General features: G+C 46.7%; 4 protein-coding genes across 5 annotated transcripts in view; 2 read left to right on the top strand and 2 right to left on the bottom strand.

The window, feature by feature from the left end:
• LOC141105452 (uncharacterized) overlaps positions 1–3,209 on the top strand; it is a 29,078-nt gene extending 25,869 nt beyond the window's left edge. The window contains exon 8 of the mRNA XM_073595308.1: positions 2,482–3,209. Within this exon, the coding sequence (XP_073451409.1) occupies positions 2,482–3,170 (689 nt within the window). The 3' untranslated portion in view covers positions 3,171–3,209. The remainder of the gene's footprint in view (positions 1–2,481) is intronic.
• LOC141104959 (uncharacterized) overlaps positions 1–21,781 on the bottom strand; it is a 664,134-nt gene that overhangs the window by 498,841 nt on the left and 143,512 nt on the right. The gene's annotated exons all lie outside the window — the stretch shown is intronic.
• LOC141104789 (uncharacterized) overlaps positions 1–21,781 on the bottom strand; it is a 317,556-nt gene that overhangs the window by 139,539 nt on the left and 156,236 nt on the right. The gene's annotated exons all lie outside the window — the stretch shown is intronic.
• Positions 1,771–21,781, top strand: part of LOC141105453 (uncharacterized) — a 63,949-nt gene continuing 43,938 nt past the window's right edge. The window contains 9 exon segments of the mRNA XM_073595309.1: positions 1,771–1,788; positions 2,697–2,792; positions 2,889–3,044; positions 9,041–9,136; positions 9,410–9,544; positions 9,730–9,921; positions 10,011–10,229; positions 10,385–10,520; positions 11,249–11,860. Of these exon segments, the coding sequence (XP_073451410.1) occupies positions 1,771–1,788; positions 2,697–2,792; positions 2,889–3,044; positions 9,041–9,136; positions 9,410–9,544; positions 9,730–9,921; positions 10,011–10,229; positions 10,385–10,520; positions 11,249–11,860 (1,660 nt within the window).

Raw genomic sequence — 21,781 nt, forward strand, 5'->3', positions numbered from 1 at the left:
TTGTACAACCAGTAAAGTCTAGATAATTATCTCTTATCAATTATTGGTCTACAGGAAACCTGTATAGATCACATGACTAATGAGGATGGAGGAGGACCGGAGTCACATGACTGAGAAGATACTAAACCTCACCCTGGAGATCATCTACCTGCTGACCGGAGAGGTGAGGAGGATTCTGGGAGGTCACATGACATCACTCTTATCTCTATTAATAAAACACAGACCTGACCGGAGAGGTGAAGAGGATTCTGGGAGGTCACATGACATCACTCTTATCTCTATTAATAAAACACAGACCTGACCGGAGAGGTGAGGAGGATTCTGGGAGGTCACATGACATCACTCTTATCTCTATTAATAAAACACAGACCTGACCAGAGAGGTGAGGAGGATTCTGGGAGGTCACATGACATCATTCTTATCTCTATTAATAAAACACAGACCTGACCGGAGAGGTGAGGAGGATTCTGGGAGGTCACATGACATCACTCTTATCTCTATTAATAAAACACAGACCTGACCGGAGAGGTGAGGAGGATTCTGGGATTCTAACATGATATTCCTATTGGTTCCTTAAAACAGAGATTTTCTCTTGTGAAGTCAGGTGATCATATGACCATCACAGTGCCTCCATGTGACTCCCTAAAACCTGAGAGACACAACATGGAGAAGATTCTAGAAGTCACCAAGAAGATGATGGAGCTGCTGACAGGAGAGGTGAGGAGGATTCTGGGAATTCTGGGACATTATCCAGTAACAGACAAGGGATGTGTCTGGATGGTGACTGTATCATTGTGTGTGTCAGAAAGATAATTAACAATTATTGCAGTTACGATTTATACACAAGTATATTTGTTACAAATAATGTTTTATTATATATTCAGAGTGGAAACCTTGGGGATAATAATATTATGAAAGAAGAGTATAAAGAGGAGGATGAGGAGTATGGTGCTATTGAGGAGTTTTCAGAAGGTCATAAGGATATGATGGAGCCACCTAATACCAAGAACCCACCAGAGAGATGTCCCCGTCTTCTGTATTCCCGGGATTCCACACAGGAAGGTCACACCATCCCTCACCATCATCAGGTAGGTGGAGTTGAGGGTCGGGAACATAAAGTGATTGAACACTCTGACATGTGGAGACGATGTGTGGACTCTACAAGATGATATTTTCTATGTGATCTCACTTCATAAATACTTCTATGTTACAGATGTTATTTTCTGCCATTTTGTTGGTTTAGGGTGAAGATCTGATGAACATGAAAGTTGAGGGTGAAGTAGAAGAGACGTATGTGAGGGATGATCAGCAATATACGGAGGAGGCTGGAATGACGAGGACATTCATAGAGGAGGACACTCCTACAGAGATCAGCACAGGTGAGCTGTAATATATTCTCTTATCTCTGCTCTTTTACTGCACACTGATTGGTCCAGAGTAGGGCAGGAGCTGAGTGATATCAGCCAATAATAGGTTGATAATGGTCACCTCCCTGTACTGATACCCGTCCTGGGGTTCAGCTGGCAGTATTAGGTTGTGTGTCACTCCTAGTTACAGTAGCACAGATATGATAACACAGATTGAGCCTTTCTTAGGTTGGTTCCTCTTCTTCCAGCAGACTTATAACTAAATGTTACCATAAAACTCTATTACCAGTCTTGTTGGGAAAAAAAGTAAGAAGTAACATAAAGTCTGAAACACTTATCTTTCTAGGTGAAAATACTGTAGCAAGCTCCCTCCAGTGCTGCATATCACCAGAAGCCTAGGCCTATGGTCACTTGTTCTATGGTAAAGGGTCTGCAAGTCTGAACTTTGACCCTCTTGTTTATCAGAGATCACATGACCCAGTGCCTAGACTTGTGGTTGTGTAAAGAGCATGGACCTCCCAGTCCCCATTGGTTCCTGCTCTTCTGACAAGGCTGTGTAAATGTAGAAGTGATCTGGGAGGAGGACCAAAGGCCCTTTGACTGAAGAGGGGGGAGAGTCCCAGCTGGTTGGGACATCCACAGAGAACATCTGCTCACTCATATCTACCTGATCCAGATGGAATCTTGATGGAAGTGAACTAACCCTCTCATATCTATTGATGATGTTTTTATATTTTTCCAGGACACGCCATGGAGAAACCCTCAAAGGATCGTCTCACTTTATCTCCAGGTTGTAGAATGGAAGATGAGGACATCACAGGAGATTGTGGAGGAGAAAAGACAATGATCTCCACTATGGATGGTGGACTTCACAGTGTGGATAGACCATGGAATCCCTCTGACTCTGAGCAACCTCGTACTGTGAGGGATGGTGCCGGAATTCAGGGGGAGGACACGTTTTCCTGTTCTAAATGTGGGGGAAGTTTTAGCTCTGAATTACATCTCACTGAACATCAGAAATATCACACGGGGGAGAAGCTGCATTTCTGTTCTGAGTGCGGGAAATGTTTTCTTCAAAAATCTGCTCTCATCATACATTACAGATCTCACACAGGGGAGAAGCCGTTTTTCTGCCGTGAGTGCGGGAAATGTTTTCCACGAAAAGCGTACCTTGTTATACATCAAAGATCTCACACAGGAGAGAAACCATATTCCTGCACTGAATGTGGGAAATGTTTTACGAATAAGTCCCAACTTAACACCCATCAGAGATTGCACACGGGGGAGAAGCCGTATTCCTGCCCAGATTGCGGAAAATGTTTTTCACAGAGGACCCACCTTTCCAGACATCAGAGTTCCCACAAAGGGGAGAAGCCGTATTTCTGCCCCGAGTGCGGGAAATATTATACACGGAAATCAGACCTTGTCATACACCAAAGATCTCACACGGGGGAGAAGCCGTATTCCTGCCCTGAGTGCGGAAAATGCTTTTCACATAAGTCCCAACTTAACATCCATCAGAGGTCTCACACAGGCGAGAATCCGTATCCCTGTCCTGAGTGCGGGAAATCGTTTTCACGGAAGTTCAATCTTGCTAAACATCAGAGAACCCACACTCGGGAAAAGTTGTTTTCTTGCCCGGAGTGCGGGAAGTGTTATAAACGGAAACCAGAATTTGTCATACATCAGAGATCTCATACGGGGGAGAATGTGTATTCCTGCTCTGAGTGCGGGAAATTTTTTTCAAGGCAGTCTTGGCTTACCAAACATCGGAGAACCCACACAATGCTTGAGGTGTCCTGAGTGCGGGAAATGTCTTCTATATGGATCATACACTATATTACCAAAAGTATTGGGACGCGGGGGGGGGGGGACATTATTTTTCTACGTGTTGTAATGATTTGTAACAACTGAAGTGGGGGGGTCTATCAAATGTACTATGATACACAACTCAGATCAAAGCAATAAGGGGAAAAAAAAAAAAAATTTTTTTTAAATGCCACAATGATGTGAAGACGAGTAGGGACGAGAATAAACTGCAAAGTTGAAATAAGTCTCTTGGAAAAAGTTAAAAAGTTCACTGAAGTGGCAAAAAAAGAAAAAAAAAAGTATTGGGACGCCTTTACACGCACATGAACTTTAATGGCATCCTAGTCTTAGTCCGTAGGGTTCAATATTGAGTTGGCCCACCCTTTGCTGCTCAGTTGGCCTCAGATTTATCCCTCAAAGTCTTCCTGAAGAAGTAGGTTTATCCCATTAAACGCGTTGAGGCACAACTGTATAAGGACCCCCCATATACACTATATTGTCCAAATTTTTGGGACGCCTGCTTTTACACACATGAACTTTAATGGCATCCCAGTCTTAGTCCGTAGGGTTCAATATTGAGTTGGCCCTGCCCTTTGCAGCTCAGTTGGCCTCAGATTTATCCCTTAAAGTCTTCCTGAAGAAGTGGGTTTATCCCATGAAACGCGTTGAGGCACAACTGTATAAGGACCCCCCATATACACTATATTGTCCAAATTTTTGGGACGCCTGCCTTTACACACATGAACTTTAATGGCATCCCAGTCTTAGTCCGTAGGGTTCAATATTGAATTGGCCCTGCCCTTTGCAGCTCAGTTGGCCTCAGATTTATCCCTCAAAGTCTTCCTGAAGAAGTGGGTTTATCCCATGAAACGCGTTAAGGCACAACTGTATAAGGACCCCCCATATACACTATATTGTCCAAATTTTTGGGACACCTGCCTTTACACACATGAACTTTAATGGCCTCCCAGTCTTAGTCCGTAGGGTTCAATATTGAGTTGGCCCACCCTTTGCAGCTATAACAGCTTCAACTCTTCTGGGAAGGCCGTCCACAAGGTTTAGGAGGGTGTCTATGGTAGTGTTTGACCATTCTTCCAGAAGCACATCTGTGAGGTCAGGCACTGATGTTGGAAGAGAAGGCCTGACTCGCTGTCTAATTCATTCCAAAGGTGTTCTATCTGGTTGAGGTCAGGACTCTGTGCAGGCCAGTCAAGTCCCTCCACCCCAAACTCGCTCATCCATGTCTTTATGGACCTTGATTTCTATGCCACGAAGAATGAAGGCAAAAGGGGGGTCCCCGTCCCGGCACTAGCAAGGTGGGCCTAATAAAGTGTATATACTGTATGAATTGTAAATAATATTTGATAGCTGATGATGTGTATTGTTTGAAATATTTAGTTTATTTTATGAAATAAAGTTCATTGTTGTAAACTCATTGCTCGAAAAACATCTACACACCTCCAAAACCCCTTCTGGAGTGTAATGTTCCTCCTGTCCTTGTATCTCCTGGGATCTGGTGTATTGAACACTGGGATCAAATTCTCTATATACATTATCTGGAGCCATGGTGTAATCAATCCCCACTGGGGAGGTATAGACACTAAAGGTGAACTGACTCCCAATATCCAGGCCACCCCTCCGGTCCCCGCTGCATATGGTGGCTGTGGTGTCCAGTGGTGCCCGGTGTAGTGGTCTGGGAACCATACACTGTAATACATAACCCCCGCCGTGAGTATCCATCATAGAGCTCACAATGGCAAGTGCCTATTGGTCAGCGCGACCACATGACCACACTGACTAATGAGTTTAAAAATGGCAGCTCCCGCCAGTATTGCCGGGGGTTCCATTCATCTACAGCAGTGGTCTCCAAACTGAAGCCTTTTGCTTGCTGTTAACCGGCCCTTGGGGCACTAATTCATCCACTGATATAAAAAATGGGGCATAATCCCCCAACCCCCCCCCCCCCACAGACACCAACAATGGGGCACAATTCCTCCCGAGTCACGATGGGACACAATTTCTCCCATTGACACCAACGATGGGGCCCAATGACACCGATGATAGGACATGATTCCTCCCACTGACACCAACAATGTGGCACAATGTCTCCCAATGACTCTGGCAATGGGGCCCAGTGATGGGGCACTATTCCTGCCACTGACGCCAAGGATGGGGCACAATTCCTCTCACTGACACCAACAATAGGGCACTATTCCTTCCACTGTGACACTAATACAGCGATCAGAAAAATGATCGCTTAGTGACACTGGCGACAGGGGGTGATCAAGGGGTTAAAACTTTATTAGGGGGGGTTAGGGGGGTACCCTGGACCTAAAGGGGGCTAACACTAACTGCCCTACCACACTAACTGTCACAAACTGACACCAATGCAGTAATCAGAAAAAAAAAAAACTGCTTGGTGTCAGTGTGACAGGGGGTGATTGGGGGGTAAAGGGGGGTGCACAATTTCTCTCAGTGACACCAACAATGTGGCCCAATGAAGGGGCACGATTCCCCCTAATGACACCAACAATGGGGCACAGTTCCTCACAAATGAAGTTAACAATGGGACACAATTTCTCCCATTGACAGCAACAGTGGGGCCCAATTACACCAATGATGGGGCACTATTCTTCCCACTGATACCAATGGTTGAGCACTATTCCTCCCATTGACAGCAAAATTGGGGCACAATTTCTCTCAGTGACACCAACAATGTGGCCCAATGAAGGGGCACGATTCCTCCTAATGACACCAACAATGGGGCACAGTTCCTCCCAATAGAGTCAACAATGGGACACAATTTCTCCCATTGAAACCAACAATGGGACCCAATGACACCAATGATGGGACACTGTTCCTCCCACTGACACCAACATCGGGATACAATTTCTCCCAGTGACACACACAATGGGGCCCGATGACACCAGCGAAGGGGTACAATTCCACCTAATGGCACCAATGATGGAGAACTTGACCTCCCCTTGACACCAACAATGGGGTTCAATGACACCATTGATGAGACACAATTCCTCCCACTGACTGTAATGATGGGGCACAATTTCTCTCACTGATACGAACAATGGGGCACAATTTCTCCCAATGACTCTGGCAATGGGGCCCAGTGACACCAGTGATGGGGCACTACTCCTCCCACTGACACCAATGATAAGGCACTATTCCACTCATGGACAACAAAGATGGGGCATTCTTTTTCCCACTGACATCTGGACCTTTTCTAAACCCAATGGCCACAGGCAGGCCCTCCTAAAGTCTGAGGGACAGTATACTGGCCCTTTGTTTAGAGGGTTTGGAGACCTCTGGTCTACAGTATACCAGTTCCTTATCTCCCTCACACCCAAAAAAAAAACAATGTGAGGTGCCCTCGAAATCCAGGCTTGGTATGGATTTATGGGGGAATGTCACACAAACATCAAGAAAAAAAAAAGTGTCATCTGAGCATGAAGCCTGTGAATCTATGCGACCTCCCCTCTTCTTAAGGCTCCATTCACACTTGTAGGACTAAAAAGTCGTGCCATTTGGAGTGCAACTTTGACGCAACTTCGGATGTGTGCGACTTTGGCTTTGACCACTGATATGGACAACTGTTGCACAACTGTCACATGTAAAACATTCAGGTGCAAATTTCATGCGACTTTTGAGGCTCCTTTTACACTTCTGTGACTTGGGATCAGACTTGTGTAAGCCCTAGTCGCAGGACATGTGAAATTCAATGTATGTCTATGAGAGCCGTTCCTACTGATACTACTGAAGTCGATGCGGCTTCAGAAAAGGTTCCTGCACTACTTGGGTCCGACTTTCGATGTGACTGTAGTCCAGAGAATGTAGAGCCAGATAAAAGTCACACCAAAGTCGCACTGTAAAGTCGCAAGGCAAATCGCATGACTTTGTCATCTCGCGAGTGTGAAAGGAGCCTGAGGGTTAACCTTGAAGTCCATAACCCTCAAGTCGAATGTAAGTTGGATCACAGGGGTGCGTGAACTACTCTGAAGTCGATGCAATCTTAAGTTGCATAGATATGAACAGTACTCATTGGATAAGATGTGGTGCGACTCGTCACTGTGATGTCAAAAGTCACATGACAAATGTGTATGAAGCCTACAAGGTCACGTGCCTTCAGCATGGGGGGGTAGGGTTGCCACCCCTCCAGGATTCAGTCCACCTGAAACCCGGACACATTATTCAGACCAGGCTATGGCCCCCCAAGTAACCTAGATAGTCATACACAAATCTGTTGCCGCTGCGGGCAGCTGTTTGGGGGCCGGTTTGGCATCACTGAAGGGTGGGGTGATAATGTCAGCAAGAGCAATTTGGCCACACCCACTGGCACGCTCTGTGCGCTACATCTACTACTCCCCTTGGGCCACCCAAATGTGTCCCAGGTCTTTTATAATCTGTAGTATGGGTCTATATTCATACGTAACTTTAGTTATTGAATTACAAGAAACTTAGTGATAGTTTAATAAGTAATCACGTCTATCTATATACAACATGTTTAAGGCATGAGACATCTGCTTCATTATGGGAAGTTGGGAACCTTTGACCTTTTCTTTCATCAGTTGGAGCTATTGTTTTCCCTACCATGTAAATATGACTGGGAGGCCAGTCCCCAGTTTGGGGCTTGATCCAGGACTGAAGTCTGAATCAAGTTGACTATCGTCTCCAGGTATCTCATTTCTAATACGATTGTGAATCCCCTGGATTGAATATGCTTTATCTATCCTGTATCGTATCATCTGTAATACATCTTTAATCAAAGCTAGGTAAAACTTTTTATTACATTCTTTGTGTGTTGTGTGTTTTAAGCCTTGCATTTACTGACCACATATCTGAAAGGGTAAATATATGAATGAACCTATGAATAAATGTAACACAGAATTGGGTTTGGCTTGAGGAAAAGGTGGCAACCCTAATGGGGGGGGGGGGGGGGTACCTTTCAGGGGCGACCCCTGGCAAAGCACCTTGTTTCTCGGGGCTGCAGTTCCTCTGAGCTCCACAGGGTGGTGATCTCACTTCTACTCAGACAGGAAGTCTCTATGGAAGACAGGAAGTGATGTCAGGTACAGACAGGAAGTTCCGGGTCAGAGGTGAGTTGGAAGGATGTAGAGAGAAGAAATTGCTGGAAGTGGCAGTAGAGAAGGTAATAAGATCTTATTTTCTATTTACAGTTATCCCCCCGTCATGTTCCGTCCCTTCCTCCATAGTCACTGTGATGTCATTTATCTCCAGCAGATGATGATACACACATATATAGTGTGGAAACCTAGATTAACCCCTTCAGGGTCAGAACATTCCCCCACTTACGAGGCTGGAACATTGTTTTCATATTAGAGCAGTGTCACCTTTCCCACCAATCACCTTCTAACCTCATCAGTCTATACTTACAGATTATATGACTTTTATTATTGGGGTATGGGGGGGGTATTTAGACATAAAGGTTTTCAGCTCTTTGCCGGCATATCAAAAACTAAGCAAAAGTAGACTTTACATAGAAAATGTAATTTCTGATCAAAGGATAACAGGCTCCCGGACCCCAAAAACAGAGCAAACACTAAACAGAATGTCCCTCTGTGTGTAATCCCACTGAGGACTGTTCTTCCATGATACAAACCCTCATATTATCCCTGTGAAGAATCAGTTGACATATTACATTTATCCCAAATATTGTGATCTTGTGATATATAATGGGCCCATCCTCCTTGTTGGGCTTGAATGATGACTGAGGGCTTTTGTAAAGCTAATGGGCTCCTTGTGCTAATTGTCAGATCCTGAGCTCAACCCAAGCTGTCCGCTAACCACTACAATCCACATAATTATCTGTTTTTATCTATTGGACAACAGAGATCACATGACCAATGAAGATGGAGGAGGACTGGAGTCACATGACTGAGAGGATACTAAACCTCACCCTGGAGATCATCTACCTGCTGACCGGAGAGGTGAGGAGGATTCTGGGAGGTCACATGACATCACTCTTATCTCTATTAATAAAACACAGACCTGACCGGAGAGGTGAGGAGGATTCTGGGAGGTCACATGACATCACTCTTATCTCTATTAATAAAACACAGACCTGACCGGAGAGGTGAGGAGGATTCTGGGAGGTCACATGACATCACTCTTATCTCTATTAATAAAACACAGACCTGACCGGAGAGGTGAGGAGGATTCTGGGATTCTAACATGATATTCCTATTGGTTCTTTAATACAGAGATTTCCTCTTGTGAAGTCAGGTGATCATATGACCATCACAGTGCCTCCATGTGACTCCCTAAAACCTGAGAGACACAACATGGAGAAGATTCTAGAAGTCACCAAGAAGATGATGGAGCTGCTGACAGGAGAGGTGAGGAGGATTCTGGGAATTCTGGGACATTATCCAGTAACAGACAAGGGATGTGTCTGGATGGTGACTGTATCATTGTGTGTGTCAGGTTCCTATAAGGTGTCAGGAGGATGATAACAATAATTGGTAGTTATGGTTTACACACAAGCATGTTTTTTACAAATAATGTTTTATTATATATCCAGAATGGAGTCCTTCTGGAAAATTTTGTTGTTAAAGAAGAGTGTATAGTGGAGTATGAAGAGTATGAGGTGATGAAGGAGCTTTCTGAAGGACACAAGGATATGATGGAGCCACCTAGTAACAAAGAATGTCCCCGTCTTCTGTATTCCGGGGATTCCACACAGGAAGATCACACCATCCCTCACCATCATCAGGTAGATGAGGAACAATCACTAATAGTATAATTAGGATCTGTACATTATCTGTATTGTTACCATTGATGTCATTTTTATTATATATTCAGAGAGGAGACCTGAGAGATTCTAAAGTTGATGTTAAAGAAGAGATAAAAGAGGAGGATGAGGAGTATGGTGCAGTGGACTTTCCAGGAGGACACAAAGATCTGTACCAGGACACCATGGTGGAGTCATCCAGTAACAAAAACCCACCAGAGAGATGTCCCCGTCCTCTGTATTCCCGGGATTCCACACAGGAAGGTCACACCATCCCTCAACATCATCAGGTAGGTGGAGTTGAGGGTCGGGAACATAAAGTGATTGAACACTCTGACATGTGGAGACGATGTGTGGACTCTACAAGATGATATTTTCTATGTGATCTCACATCATAAATACTTCTATGTTACAGATGTTATTTTCTGCCATTCTGCTGGTTTAGGGTGAAGATCTGATGAACATGAAAGTTGAGGGTGAAGTAGAAGAGACGTATGTGAGGGATGATCAGCAATATACGGAGGAGGCTGGAATGACGAGGACATTCATAGAGGAGGACACTCCTACAGAAATCAGCACAGGTGACCCATAATATATTCTTCTCTTATCTCTGCTCTGTTACTGCTCACTGATTGGCCCAGAGTAGGGCGGGAGCTGAGTGATATCAGCCAATAATAGGTTGATAATGGTCCCCTCCCTGTACTGATACCCATCCTGGGGTTCAGCTGGCAGTATTAGGTTGTGTGTCACTCCTAGTTACAGTAGCACAGATATGATAACACAGATTGAGACTTTCTTAGGTTGGTTCCTCTTCTTCCAGCAGACTTATAGCTAAATGTTACCATAAAACTCTATTACCAGTCTTGTTGGGATGAAACATAAGGAGTAAGAGACTGAAACACTGATCTTTCCAGGTGAAAATACTCCTGTAAGCTCCCTCCAGTGCTGCATATGACCAGAAGCCTAGGCCTATAGTCACTTGTTCTATGGTAAAGGGTCTGCAGGTCTGAACTTTGACCCTCTTGTCTATCAGAGATCACATGACCCAGTGCCTAGGCTTGTGGTTGTGTAAAGAGCATGGACCTCCCAGTCCCCATTGGTTCCTGCTCTTCTGACAAGGCTGTGTAAATGTAGAAGTGATCTGGGAGGAGGACCAAAGGCCCTTTGACTGAAGAGGGGGGAGAGTCCCAGCTGGTTGGGACCTCCACAGGGAACATCTCCTCACTCATATCTACCTGATCCAGATGGAATCTTGATGGAAGTGAACTAACCCTCTCATATCTATTGATGATGTTTTATATTTTTCCAGGACACGCCATGGAGAAACCCTCAAAGGATCGTCTCACTTTATCTCCAGGTTGTAAAATGGAAGATGAGGACATCACAGGAGATTGTGGAGGAGAAAAGACAATGAGCTCCACTATGGATGGTGGACTTCACAGTGTGGATAGACCATGGAATCCCTCTGACTCTGAGCAACCTCGTACTGTGAGGGATGGGGCCGGAATTAGGCGAGAGGAGACTTTTTCCTGTTCTAAATGTGGGGGAAGTTTTAGCTCTGAACTACGTCTCACAGAACATCAGAAATATCACACGGGGGAGAAGCTTCTTTTCTGTTCTGAATGTGGGAAATGCTTTCTTCAAAAATCTGCTCTCGTCATACATTACAGACTTCACACGGGGGAGAAGCCATATTTCTGCTCTGAGTGCGGGAAATGTTTTCCACGAAAATCAGACCTTCTTCTACATGAAAGATTTCACACGGGTGAGAAGCCGTATACCTGCCCTGAGTGCGGGAAATGTTTTTCGGGGAAGTCCTGTCTTTCCCGACATCGGAGAGTGCACACGGGCGAGAAGCCGTATTCCTGCTCCGAATGCGAGAGATGTTTTTCACAGAAGTCCCAGCTTACCAGACATAAGGGTTGCCACACGGTTGAGAAGCCGTATTCCTGCCCTGAGTGCGAGAAATGTTATCGACGGAAAGCGGACCTTGTTATACATCAGAGATCTCACACGGGGGAGAATCCATATAGCTGCTCAGAGTGCGGGAAATGTTTTTCACAGAAGTCCAATCTTAACAGGCATCAGAGAGGCCATACAACCCATCAGGTATTCCAAGTCAGGGAAATGTCTTCTATATGAATCATATTTTGCCGTACATCAGAGATCTCACACTGGGAAGAAGCTCACCTTGATATACACCTCAGAAAACACGTGGCTGAGCGCTCCTCTCATCTTTATCATGGAAGAAACACTTTATAAGGAAATCAGAGATTGCTGAAGACTTCAAAGTTCTGTCTGAGTTACTCTGCTAGGAGAGAGAAGGTTTGACTTGAACCCGGAATGTTTGACTCGCTTCTGCGAATGGGCCAAAAAAATCGACCACATTTGGCCAGTTCCCCGGGCCTGAACCTACAACTGAAAACAAACCTGAGCCAGGGGGTCTTTCATACAGTGGCGGTAACAAATGGTCATATTTGGTCAATGACGTCACCCTGCCGCTTTGTTTACAAACAGAACAAACAGAACAGAACTGTCCTTTATCGGCATTTGTTTTTTTAACCGCTTGAAGACCAGGCTTTTTCTGGCTTTTTATGTTTACGACTTTAAATCGGTATTTTTTTGCTAGAAAAATACTTATAACCCCCAAACATTATACATTTTTTTTTTTTTTTTTAAGCAGCGACCCTGGGGAATAAAATGGTGATTGTTGCAATTTCTATGTGTACTTGCGCAGCGTTCTTTCAAATGCAATCCTTTTTTTTTTTTTTTTTTTAATTCTTTATTTTCTTTTATAAAAAAGTACAAAAACCTACACCCCTTTAATTACATGGGGCTCTATAAAGCTTACCACAACATATATCTATTACACACATTCAAATTTGATTACATAGTGATACCTTCCCTTTTGCTCCCCGCTCCCACCCTAGCCTCGACCCCCCCCCCTCCGCAGACATTCCTCTTCTTCTTTCAATCTTTCACTTCTCATACTCTCCTTTTCCGGCAAATGCAATCTTTTGGGGGACAAAATACACTTTAACCCGCTTGCCGACCGCCTCGCGACGATATACGTCAGCAGAAGGGCTCGTACAGGCAGAATCACGTACCTGTACGTTGCCCTTTAGGAGGCGGCCTGCGCAAGCTCCGTGAGTCGGGTCGCGGGTCCCACGGACTCCATCGCCGCGGGGGATACCCGCGATCGTCTCACGGAGAGGAAGAACGGGGAGATGCTGATGTAAACAAGCATCTCCCCGTTCTGCCTAGCGACAATGTCACTGATCTCTGCTCCCTGTGATCGGGAGCAGAGATCAGTGACGTGTCACACACAGCCCAACCCCCCCCCCACAGTTAGAAACGTTCCTTAGGACGTACTTAACCCCTCCCCGCCCCCTAGCGGTTAACCCCTTCACTGCCAGTCTCATTTACACAGGAATCAGTGCATTTGTATAGCACCGATCGCTGTATAAATGACAATGGTCCCAAAAATGTGTCAAAAATGTCCGATGTGTCCGCCATAAAGTCGCAGTCACGATAAAAATCGCCGATCGCCGCCATTACTATATATTTTTGGGGAAAAAAAGAGCGACAATTTTGAAAAAAATGCATTATTTTTTACATTTTGCTATAATAAATATCCCCCAAAAATATATAATAGTAAAAAAAAAATCGCAATAAGCGTTTATTGATTGGTTTGCACAAAAGTTATAGCGTTTACAAAATAGGGGATAGTTTTATGGCATTTTTATTAATAAAAATGCCATAAAACTATCCCCTATTTTTTTTTTTACCAAAAATATGTAGAAGAATAAATATCGGCCTAAACTGAGGAGAAAAAATGTTTCCTGTCGCATCATGGCAGCATACACTTTGGGTTGTGACTCCGCCCTCACAACCTGATAGGACCACATAGCTATAAATTGTAAAGAGGCCCCTGCCCCAGTATTCTCTTTTTTTTTCCTCACCTGCAAGGGCCAGACGATGTCAGAAGCACCCCCTTACCGAATTCGCCCCAGCCAGGTTCTAGCCTCTCCTGGGTGGAAGTCCTTACCTGTACAGCCTCTAAATGAGCTAGATGGAAGGAACCCCGCTCTGGTGATCTCAGGGGTATGTTGAAAACGGCTCCAGTATAAGCCTTATACACTTTTTCATGCTTCCTGTGGTTTTTCTGGGTGCTGTAGTCCCTCTGTATTCCCCCTGGCTCAGCGAGCGTCTCGGGACTTCCGCGCATGCGCAGTGCGCGCTCTCAGGGCGGCCTGGTCGTTTTGCCAGGTTCCAAGATGGCGCCGAGCGGGGCGCGTCGCTACTGAGCATGTGCGGGCAGATCGTGACCTCGGCGGCCATGGCGGTTCTTTTATAAACCTCAATGTGTCATAATATGATGCCTCTGGTTACCTGAAGACACCCTGACTGCTTTATCAGCTCTGTTTGTCCTTCTGGTGTTTTTTTCCCTTGGGGTAAGTGTTTTCCTTTCTTTTGGTACCTGTGTTTGCCTGACTGCATGTTATACCTGCCTGTGTCTCTGCCAGGTCTATCACAGTATTTCCTTTCCATGGAGACCGCTGCCCCAGCAGATCACCATCAGCCCAATAGGTAAGGGGAGGGGATTTCCATGGTAAGTAGTGAAGATTAAAAAAGAGAGCAGGATCGTACTAATGCTGCCTAATTGGTCAGCCCTACCAGGTCATCAAGGTCGTCAAAATCAAGACGAAGAGAGACCTCACGCAGGAGAAGCCGCTCCAGCCATAGGCGAAGCCGCTCACGCGGCAGAAGTCGCTCAGCCCACAGAGGAAGCCGTAGGAGGAGTCGTTCCTACTCCAGGCATAGGCGTTCCTATCACAGGAGATCCCTTGCACGTAGACGTCAGTCTCCTGCACATCCCTCCCGGCCAGCAGGGAATGCTTGCTGGGTATGCGGGGCCACAGCCCTACCGGACAGACTGGCCTGCCGCAGATGTATGGATGAAGCCACCAGGGAGAAAGAGTTGGTCACTATAGAACCTACCGGAGTCCCTGCTCTGCACGTCCCAACTCCAGATGTGGAGGTTACAGCTCAGAGCGTCTCACCATCCCATCCCAGCACTTCAAGGGAACAGGAATTCCCGTCAGACGATGAAGAGCTGGAGGCATCAGCCGGGTTTGATTTCTCGCTCATAGGACCCTTTGCGAAGTCTGTCAAGGAAGCGATAAACTGGGAGGAGCCTGAGGAGGTACAACAAAAGCAGAGGAAATATTTCCCGAATCTTAAAAGAGTTCCGGAAGCCTTTCCATTCATAGAGGAGCTGAATGAGCTCATTAAGGAAGAATGGCAGAATCCGGAGAAGAAAATCAGTCTTTCCAACAGACTCTCTAAATTGTACCCTCTGAAAGAGCCCAAGGTATCTCCCTTGGTTTCCCCTCCAGTGGTAGATGCCTCTTTGATGCGCCTAGCCAGGCACGTGACGCTCCCCATTGAGGACGCAGTGACGTTCAGGGATGTGCTGGACAGGAAGGTGGATACGGACCTCAAGAGGGCTTACCTTTTCGCAGGGGGCGCCTGCAGACCAGCAGTGACACTGGCCGCCGTCGGGAAAGCTATTTCCAGTTGGTCATCGAATACCGCAAAACTCGTCACCGAGGGCGCTGATCAAGATCAGATCATCAAGGCCTTACAGGAACTCAGCCTAGCAGGGGATTTTGTGGCGGAAGCTTCCGTAGACACTATTAGGTCTGCATCGAGATCTATGCTAGCCACCGTAATGGCCAGGAGGGCCCTATGGCTTAAACCCTGGTCGGCCGACCCTGCGTCAAAATCTAATTGGTGTCGGATTCCATATGACGGGGTGAACCTCTTTGGCGCGAAGCTGGATACAGCAATTTCTAAAGTGACAGGTGGGAAGTCAGGTCTTATCCCTTCGGATAGAAGATCAAAACAACAGAGGGCGCCTCCCTTTAAGTGCAATCTCCCGGAAAGATACAGGGATGCAAAGGCCTATAGGCCTGGGAAAGAATACAGGAGAACTTGGAAGAACCCTCAGACGTCCTTCCTCAAACTCCAGAAACCCAAAACTCCTGCCTCCAATGAGCAGAAACCGTTTTGAAGGTACGCCCGCCCAACCAGCAGTAGTGGGTGCCAGGCTCACAAGATTCAAGCTGGTTTGGGCGGAAATGATAAAAGATCCCTGGACAGTATCCACCATTCAGGTCGGTCACAGGTGGTCATTCAAAAACCACCCCCCAAGGGGTCACTTCTGCGCAACCAAGCTCCCTCCTTCCAGAGAGAAAAGGCTGTCCTTGGTTCAGTATATCCAAGATCTGCTACAGAAACAGGCAATAGTGGAAGTCTTACCATCCCAAAGAGGGCAGGGTTTCTATTCCCCACTCTTCCTAGTAAGAAAGAAATCAGGGGACTTTCGTCCTGTCCTGGACCTAAAGAACCTCAACTGGTCAATCCGGGTAGAAACGTTCAGGATGGAAAGCCTACAATCAATCCTCCAAGCGATAAATCGGGGGGATTGGATGCTTTCGATCGACCTTCAGGACGCATACCTACACATCCCGATCCATGCAGAATTCCAGAGATTCCTCCGTTTCACCAAAAGCAATTGGCACTTCCAGTTCCGAAGTCTCCCGTTCGGGATCTCCACCGCACCCAGGACATTCACGAAGGTCCTACTGCCAGTTATAGCCCACCTGAGAGAGAGAGGATTAAGGGTCCATCATTACCTGGACGACATTCTGCTTCTTTCGGACAACAAGGAATCTCTCATCCAACATCGGGAGATCCTGGTCTTTACCTTACAGTCCCTAGGGTGGCTAATAAACTGGAAGAAAAGCAGTATCCATCCCACACAGAGGATGGTGTTCTTAGGGGCCGAACTAGACACGAGGAAGAACACAGTAGAGCTTCCGAGGGAGAAGATTCCTCCTCTGATCCAGAAGGTAAAGAAGGCTATCTCGGCCAAGAGGCTACTGGCCAGGGCATGCCTCAGTATCCTGGGCTCCTTGGCGTCCACCATTCCGATGGTCCAGTGGGCGCAATGGAACTCGAGACCTTTCCAAATTTCCTTTCTGCGCCAGTGGAACGGCATCTCAATGCCCCAGCCGATTTACATCTCTCAGGAAGCGAAGCAATCATTGCTGTGGTGGACACGGTCTCGCAACTTGGTAAGGTGCAAACACATAATCACCCCTCACAAGGAGACGGTGACCTCAGATGCCAGTCTGCAAGGGTGGGGAGCCCACTATCAAGACTACGCGGCTCAAGGCCGCTGGCCATTCAGGGCACGGGATTCAGTGTCGAATGTGTTGGAAATGAGAGCAGCATTTCAGGCCCTCCTGTCCTTCAGCCCCTTCTTGAGGGAGAAGCACGTTCTTCTGAGGATGGACAGCAAAGTTGCGGTTGCCTATATCAACAGGCAGGGGGGCACCAGAAGCAGGTCCATGTTGCAGGAGGTCCGTCCTGTTCTAGAGTGGGCACAACTGAACCTATCGAGTTTAAGGGCAGTTTATGTACCGGGAGTCCAGAACATGTTGGCCGACTCGCTGAGCAGGAATTTCACCTCCAACCACGAGTGGTCCCTGAACCCTCAGGCCTTCTCCCTCATATCCCGGACTTGGGGTCCACCAGAGATAGACCTGGCCGCAACCCCAGAGAATGCGAAATGCCAGAGATTCCTATAGAGGATACCATTCCCTTCGGCGGAGGGGACGGATTGTCTTCTGCACCCCTGGAATTTTCATCTAGGATACATCTTCCCTCCAACTCCGCTCATAGCGAGGTTTCTCCTGAGACTCAAGGAGTCATCGGTACTGGTGGTAGCAGTGATTCCCTTCTGGCCGAGGAGGCCATGGTTTACCACCCTGATGCAGCTGAATACGGCAGATCCCCTGGCTCTCCCGTTGTCATCGGACCTGCTCTCCCAGGGCCATCTTCTTCACCCGAACCCGGAGAAGCTACATTTGATGGCCTGGAGGCTGAAAGGGCTAGGTACCTAGAGCAAGGCTGTTCCCAGAGGGTGGTGGATACCCTACTCCAGGCCAGGAGGCCTACTACGAATAACACGTACAGTCGAGTCTGGGAGAAGTTTATTGCCTTCGCTCAACAGCAAGGTTGGGACTCATCCTCACCATCTGTGTCACAGGTCCTGGAGTTCCTTCAACTAGGCCTAGAGAAAGGCCTCAGGTCAAGTACCTTAAAGGTTCAAGTCTCGGCCCTGTCCGCCTTGACGGGTATTAGATGGGCGCAAGACCCCCTCGTCGTTCAGTTCCAGCGGGCCTGTCTAAAACTGAGACCTCCTAGGAAACCTTCCTTCCCAGTCTGGGACCTCTCAGTCGTGCTGGAAGCCCTATCCAAGGAACCCTTCTTTCCTAATGAGAGTATATCCTTATGGGATCTGATGCTGAAGGTCTCATTTCTGATAGCCATAACATCAGCTAAAAGGGTGTCAGAGATGCAGGCTTTAATGGTCAGTGATCCATATCTGTTTGTCTTGCCAGACAGATTGGTCTTAAGACCCTCCGACCGGTTCATTCCCAAGGTATCCTCATCCTTTCACTTCAATCAGGAGATTAACTTCCCAGCACTCAGTACGGAACAAGGAGACCCTCACCCACTGGATGTCAAGGGTAATGTCCTGGAGTATCTTTCAGTTACCAGATCCATCAGAAAAACGGAAAGCCTCCTAATCATCCCGCATGGATTCAGGAGAGGTCAAGCGGCATCCTCATGCACCATTGCTTCATGGCTAGTGAAGACCATCAAGAAGACCTATTCATTGAGTAACCATCAAATACCTGAGGGCTTAAGGGCAAACTCCACCAGGGCAGTGGCAACCTCCTGGGCGGCATGTTGTAGAGTCTCGGCGGAGACAATTTGCAGAGCGGCCACCTGGTCTTCCAGGAACACCTTTATGACCCATTACAAAGTGGATTCCGCCTGTTTATCCACAGTGGATTTCGGAAGAGCCGTTATCCAGGCCAATTCTTCTGTTCTTTGATTAATAAACTTAGTTTGAATCCCCACCCAGTCTTTGCGAGTTACTCCCCAAAGTGTATGCTGCCATGATGCGACAGGAAAACGGAAAATTGTATACTCACCTTTCCGTAATTTTCCTTTCCTGTCGTATCTTCATGGCAGCATACAATCTCCCACCCTCTGAGGGGATATATACGGAGAATACTGGGGCAGGGGCCTCTTTACAATTTATAGCTATGTGGTCCTATCAGGTTGTGAGGGCGGAGTCACAACCCAAAGTGTATGCTGCCATGAAGATACAACAGGAAAGGAAAATTACGGAAAGGTGAGTATACAATTTTCCGTTTTTTTTATATATGTTTGGGGGATATTTATTATAGCAAAATGTAAAAAATAATGCATTTTTTTTCTAAATTGTCACTCTTTTTTTGGTTTATAGCGCAAAAAATAAAAACCGCAGAGGTGATCAAATACCACCAAAAGAAAGCTCTATTTGTGGGAAAAAAAGGATGCTAATTTTGTTTGGGAGCCACGTTGCACGACTGCGCAATTGTCAGTTAAAGCGACGCAGTGCCGAATCGCAAAAAGTGCTCTGGTCAGGAAGGGGGTAAATTCTTCAGGGGCTGAATCGGTTAATGCATTAAAAAAAACAATAATTACCCCTTATTTTTTTGTATAATGTGATAGAGGAAGTTACACCAAGTAAATATATAAACTACATCAGGGCTCAAAATTTCAAGTCTTGAGTGTCAGAAACCATGAATCAGACCGAGACAGAAGTGCAGTAAAAATCACACTCGTTTAATAATAACAATAATAATAGTAAAAGATAAACAGCAAACGTAGTCAAAACATAGCCAGAGTTTGGTAACCAGAACGGATAGTCAGACAAGCCAGGTCGCCAGGGAGTCAGAGATCAGCATACCTCAGGACAAGCCAGGAAAGCGGAGAATCAGCGTAGTGGAACAGCAAGCAGGATCAGGAACCAGAAGGGACGTCAGCCAAGCAAGACTTTAACAGGTACACAGGAGAGAGTCTCTGATATGTTGACCAGGCGAAGGCAGAGAGGATCTTAACTGAACAGCTTAAGCAACCAGGAGGACTGACGAGCAGGATATCATCATCAGGTGAGTCACTGTGGAAAAGATTGGAGCTTGCAATTAACCGGCAGCTGAGCGGCCTGCTCTGAGAAGGAAGGGCTGAGCCCAGCCCTGACTCCGAGCTACTCGCCAGGCCTTAAGAGTTACTCGCCACCAGTTGCCCAGCCCATAATCCTGCCCCTAAACGCCCTCGTAAATTATCATATTTTATCCAGATCATACACGGGTATGCCATGATTGCAAATGCCCCCCAGCTCTCTTACCTCTCACAAATACCCCCCCAGTTCTCTCACCTCTCACAAATGCCCCCCAAGCTCTCTTACCTCTCACAAATACCCCCCAGTTCTCTCACCTCTCACCAATGCCCCCCAGCTCTCTCACCAATGCCCCCCCCAGCTCTCTCACGAATGCTACCCCCAATTCTATCCCCCCAGCTCTCTCACTAATGAATTAATGCCCCCCAGCTCTCTCACTAATGCCCCCTAGCTCTCTCACTAATGAATGAATGCTCCCCGGCTCCCTCACTAATGAATTAATGCCCCCCAGCTCTCTCACTAATGCCTCCTAGCTCTCTCACTAATGAATTAATGCCCCCCAGCTCCCTCACTAATGAATTTATGCCCCCCAGCTCTCTCACTAATGCCCCCTATCTCTCTCACTAATGAATTAATGCCCCCCAGCTCTCTCACTAATGCCCCTAGCTCTCTCACTAATGAATTAATGCCCCCAGCTCTCTAATGAATTAATGCCCCCCAGCTCTCTCACTAATGTACTAATGCCCCCCGGCTCTCTCACCAATGCCCCCCCAGCTCTCTCACCAATGCTATCACCCTTAGCTCTCTCACTAATGAATTAATGCCCCCCAGCTCTCTCACTAATGCCCCTAGCTCTCTCACTAATGAATTAATGCTCCCCGGCTCCCTCACTAATAAATTAATGCCCCCCAGCTCTCTCACTAATTCCCCTAGCTCTCTCACTAATGAATTAATGCCCCCAGCTCTCTAATGAATTAATGCCCCCCAGCTCTCTCACTAATGTACTAATGTCCCCCAGCTCTCTCACCAATGCCCCCCAGCTCTCTCACCAATGCTATCCCCCCTAGCTCTCTCACTAATGAATTAATGCCCCCCAGCTCTCTCACTAATGCCCCCTAGCTCTCTCACTAATGAATTAATGCCCCCCAGCTCCCTCACTAATGAATTAATGCCCCCCAGCTCTCTCACTAATGAACTAATGCCCCCCAGCTCTCTCACTAATGCCCCCTAGCTCTCTCACTAATGAATTAATGCCCCCCAGCTCTCTCACTAATGAACTAATGCCCCCCAGCTCTCTCACTAATGAACTAATGCCCCCCAGCTCTCTCACTAATGAACTAATGCCCCCCAGCTCTCTCACTAATGAACTAATGCCCCCCAGCTCTCTCACTAATGATCTAATGCCCCCCAGCTCTCTCACTAATGAACTAATGCCCCCCAGCTCTCTCACTAATGATCTAATGCCCCCCAGCTCTCTCACTAATGAACTAATGCCCCCCAGCTCTCTCACTAATGATCTAATGCCCCCCAGCTCTCTCACTAATGAACTAATGCCCACCAGCTCTCTCACTAATACCCCCCAGCAGCTCGGTCAGCTCTTGAATAAAAAGACTGCAGCCGGCACCGTGCTGTTTGGTATTTCTGTGCTTTGTTTTTTCTTCAGCAGACAACTCTGACTGTCAGGACTGTAGTACAGAGCCGAGGAGAAGTTTATCAGCACTTCACTTGGCTCTATGCTACAGTCCTGACAGGCGG

The sequence above is a fragment of the Aquarana catesbeiana genome, linkage group LG08 (genome assembly GCF_042186555.1).
Source record: "Aquarana catesbeiana isolate 2022-GZ linkage group LG08, ASM4218655v1, whole genome shotgun sequence".
Taxonomy (NCBI): domain Eukaryota; kingdom Metazoa; phylum Chordata; class Amphibia; order Anura; family Ranidae; genus Aquarana; species Aquarana catesbeiana.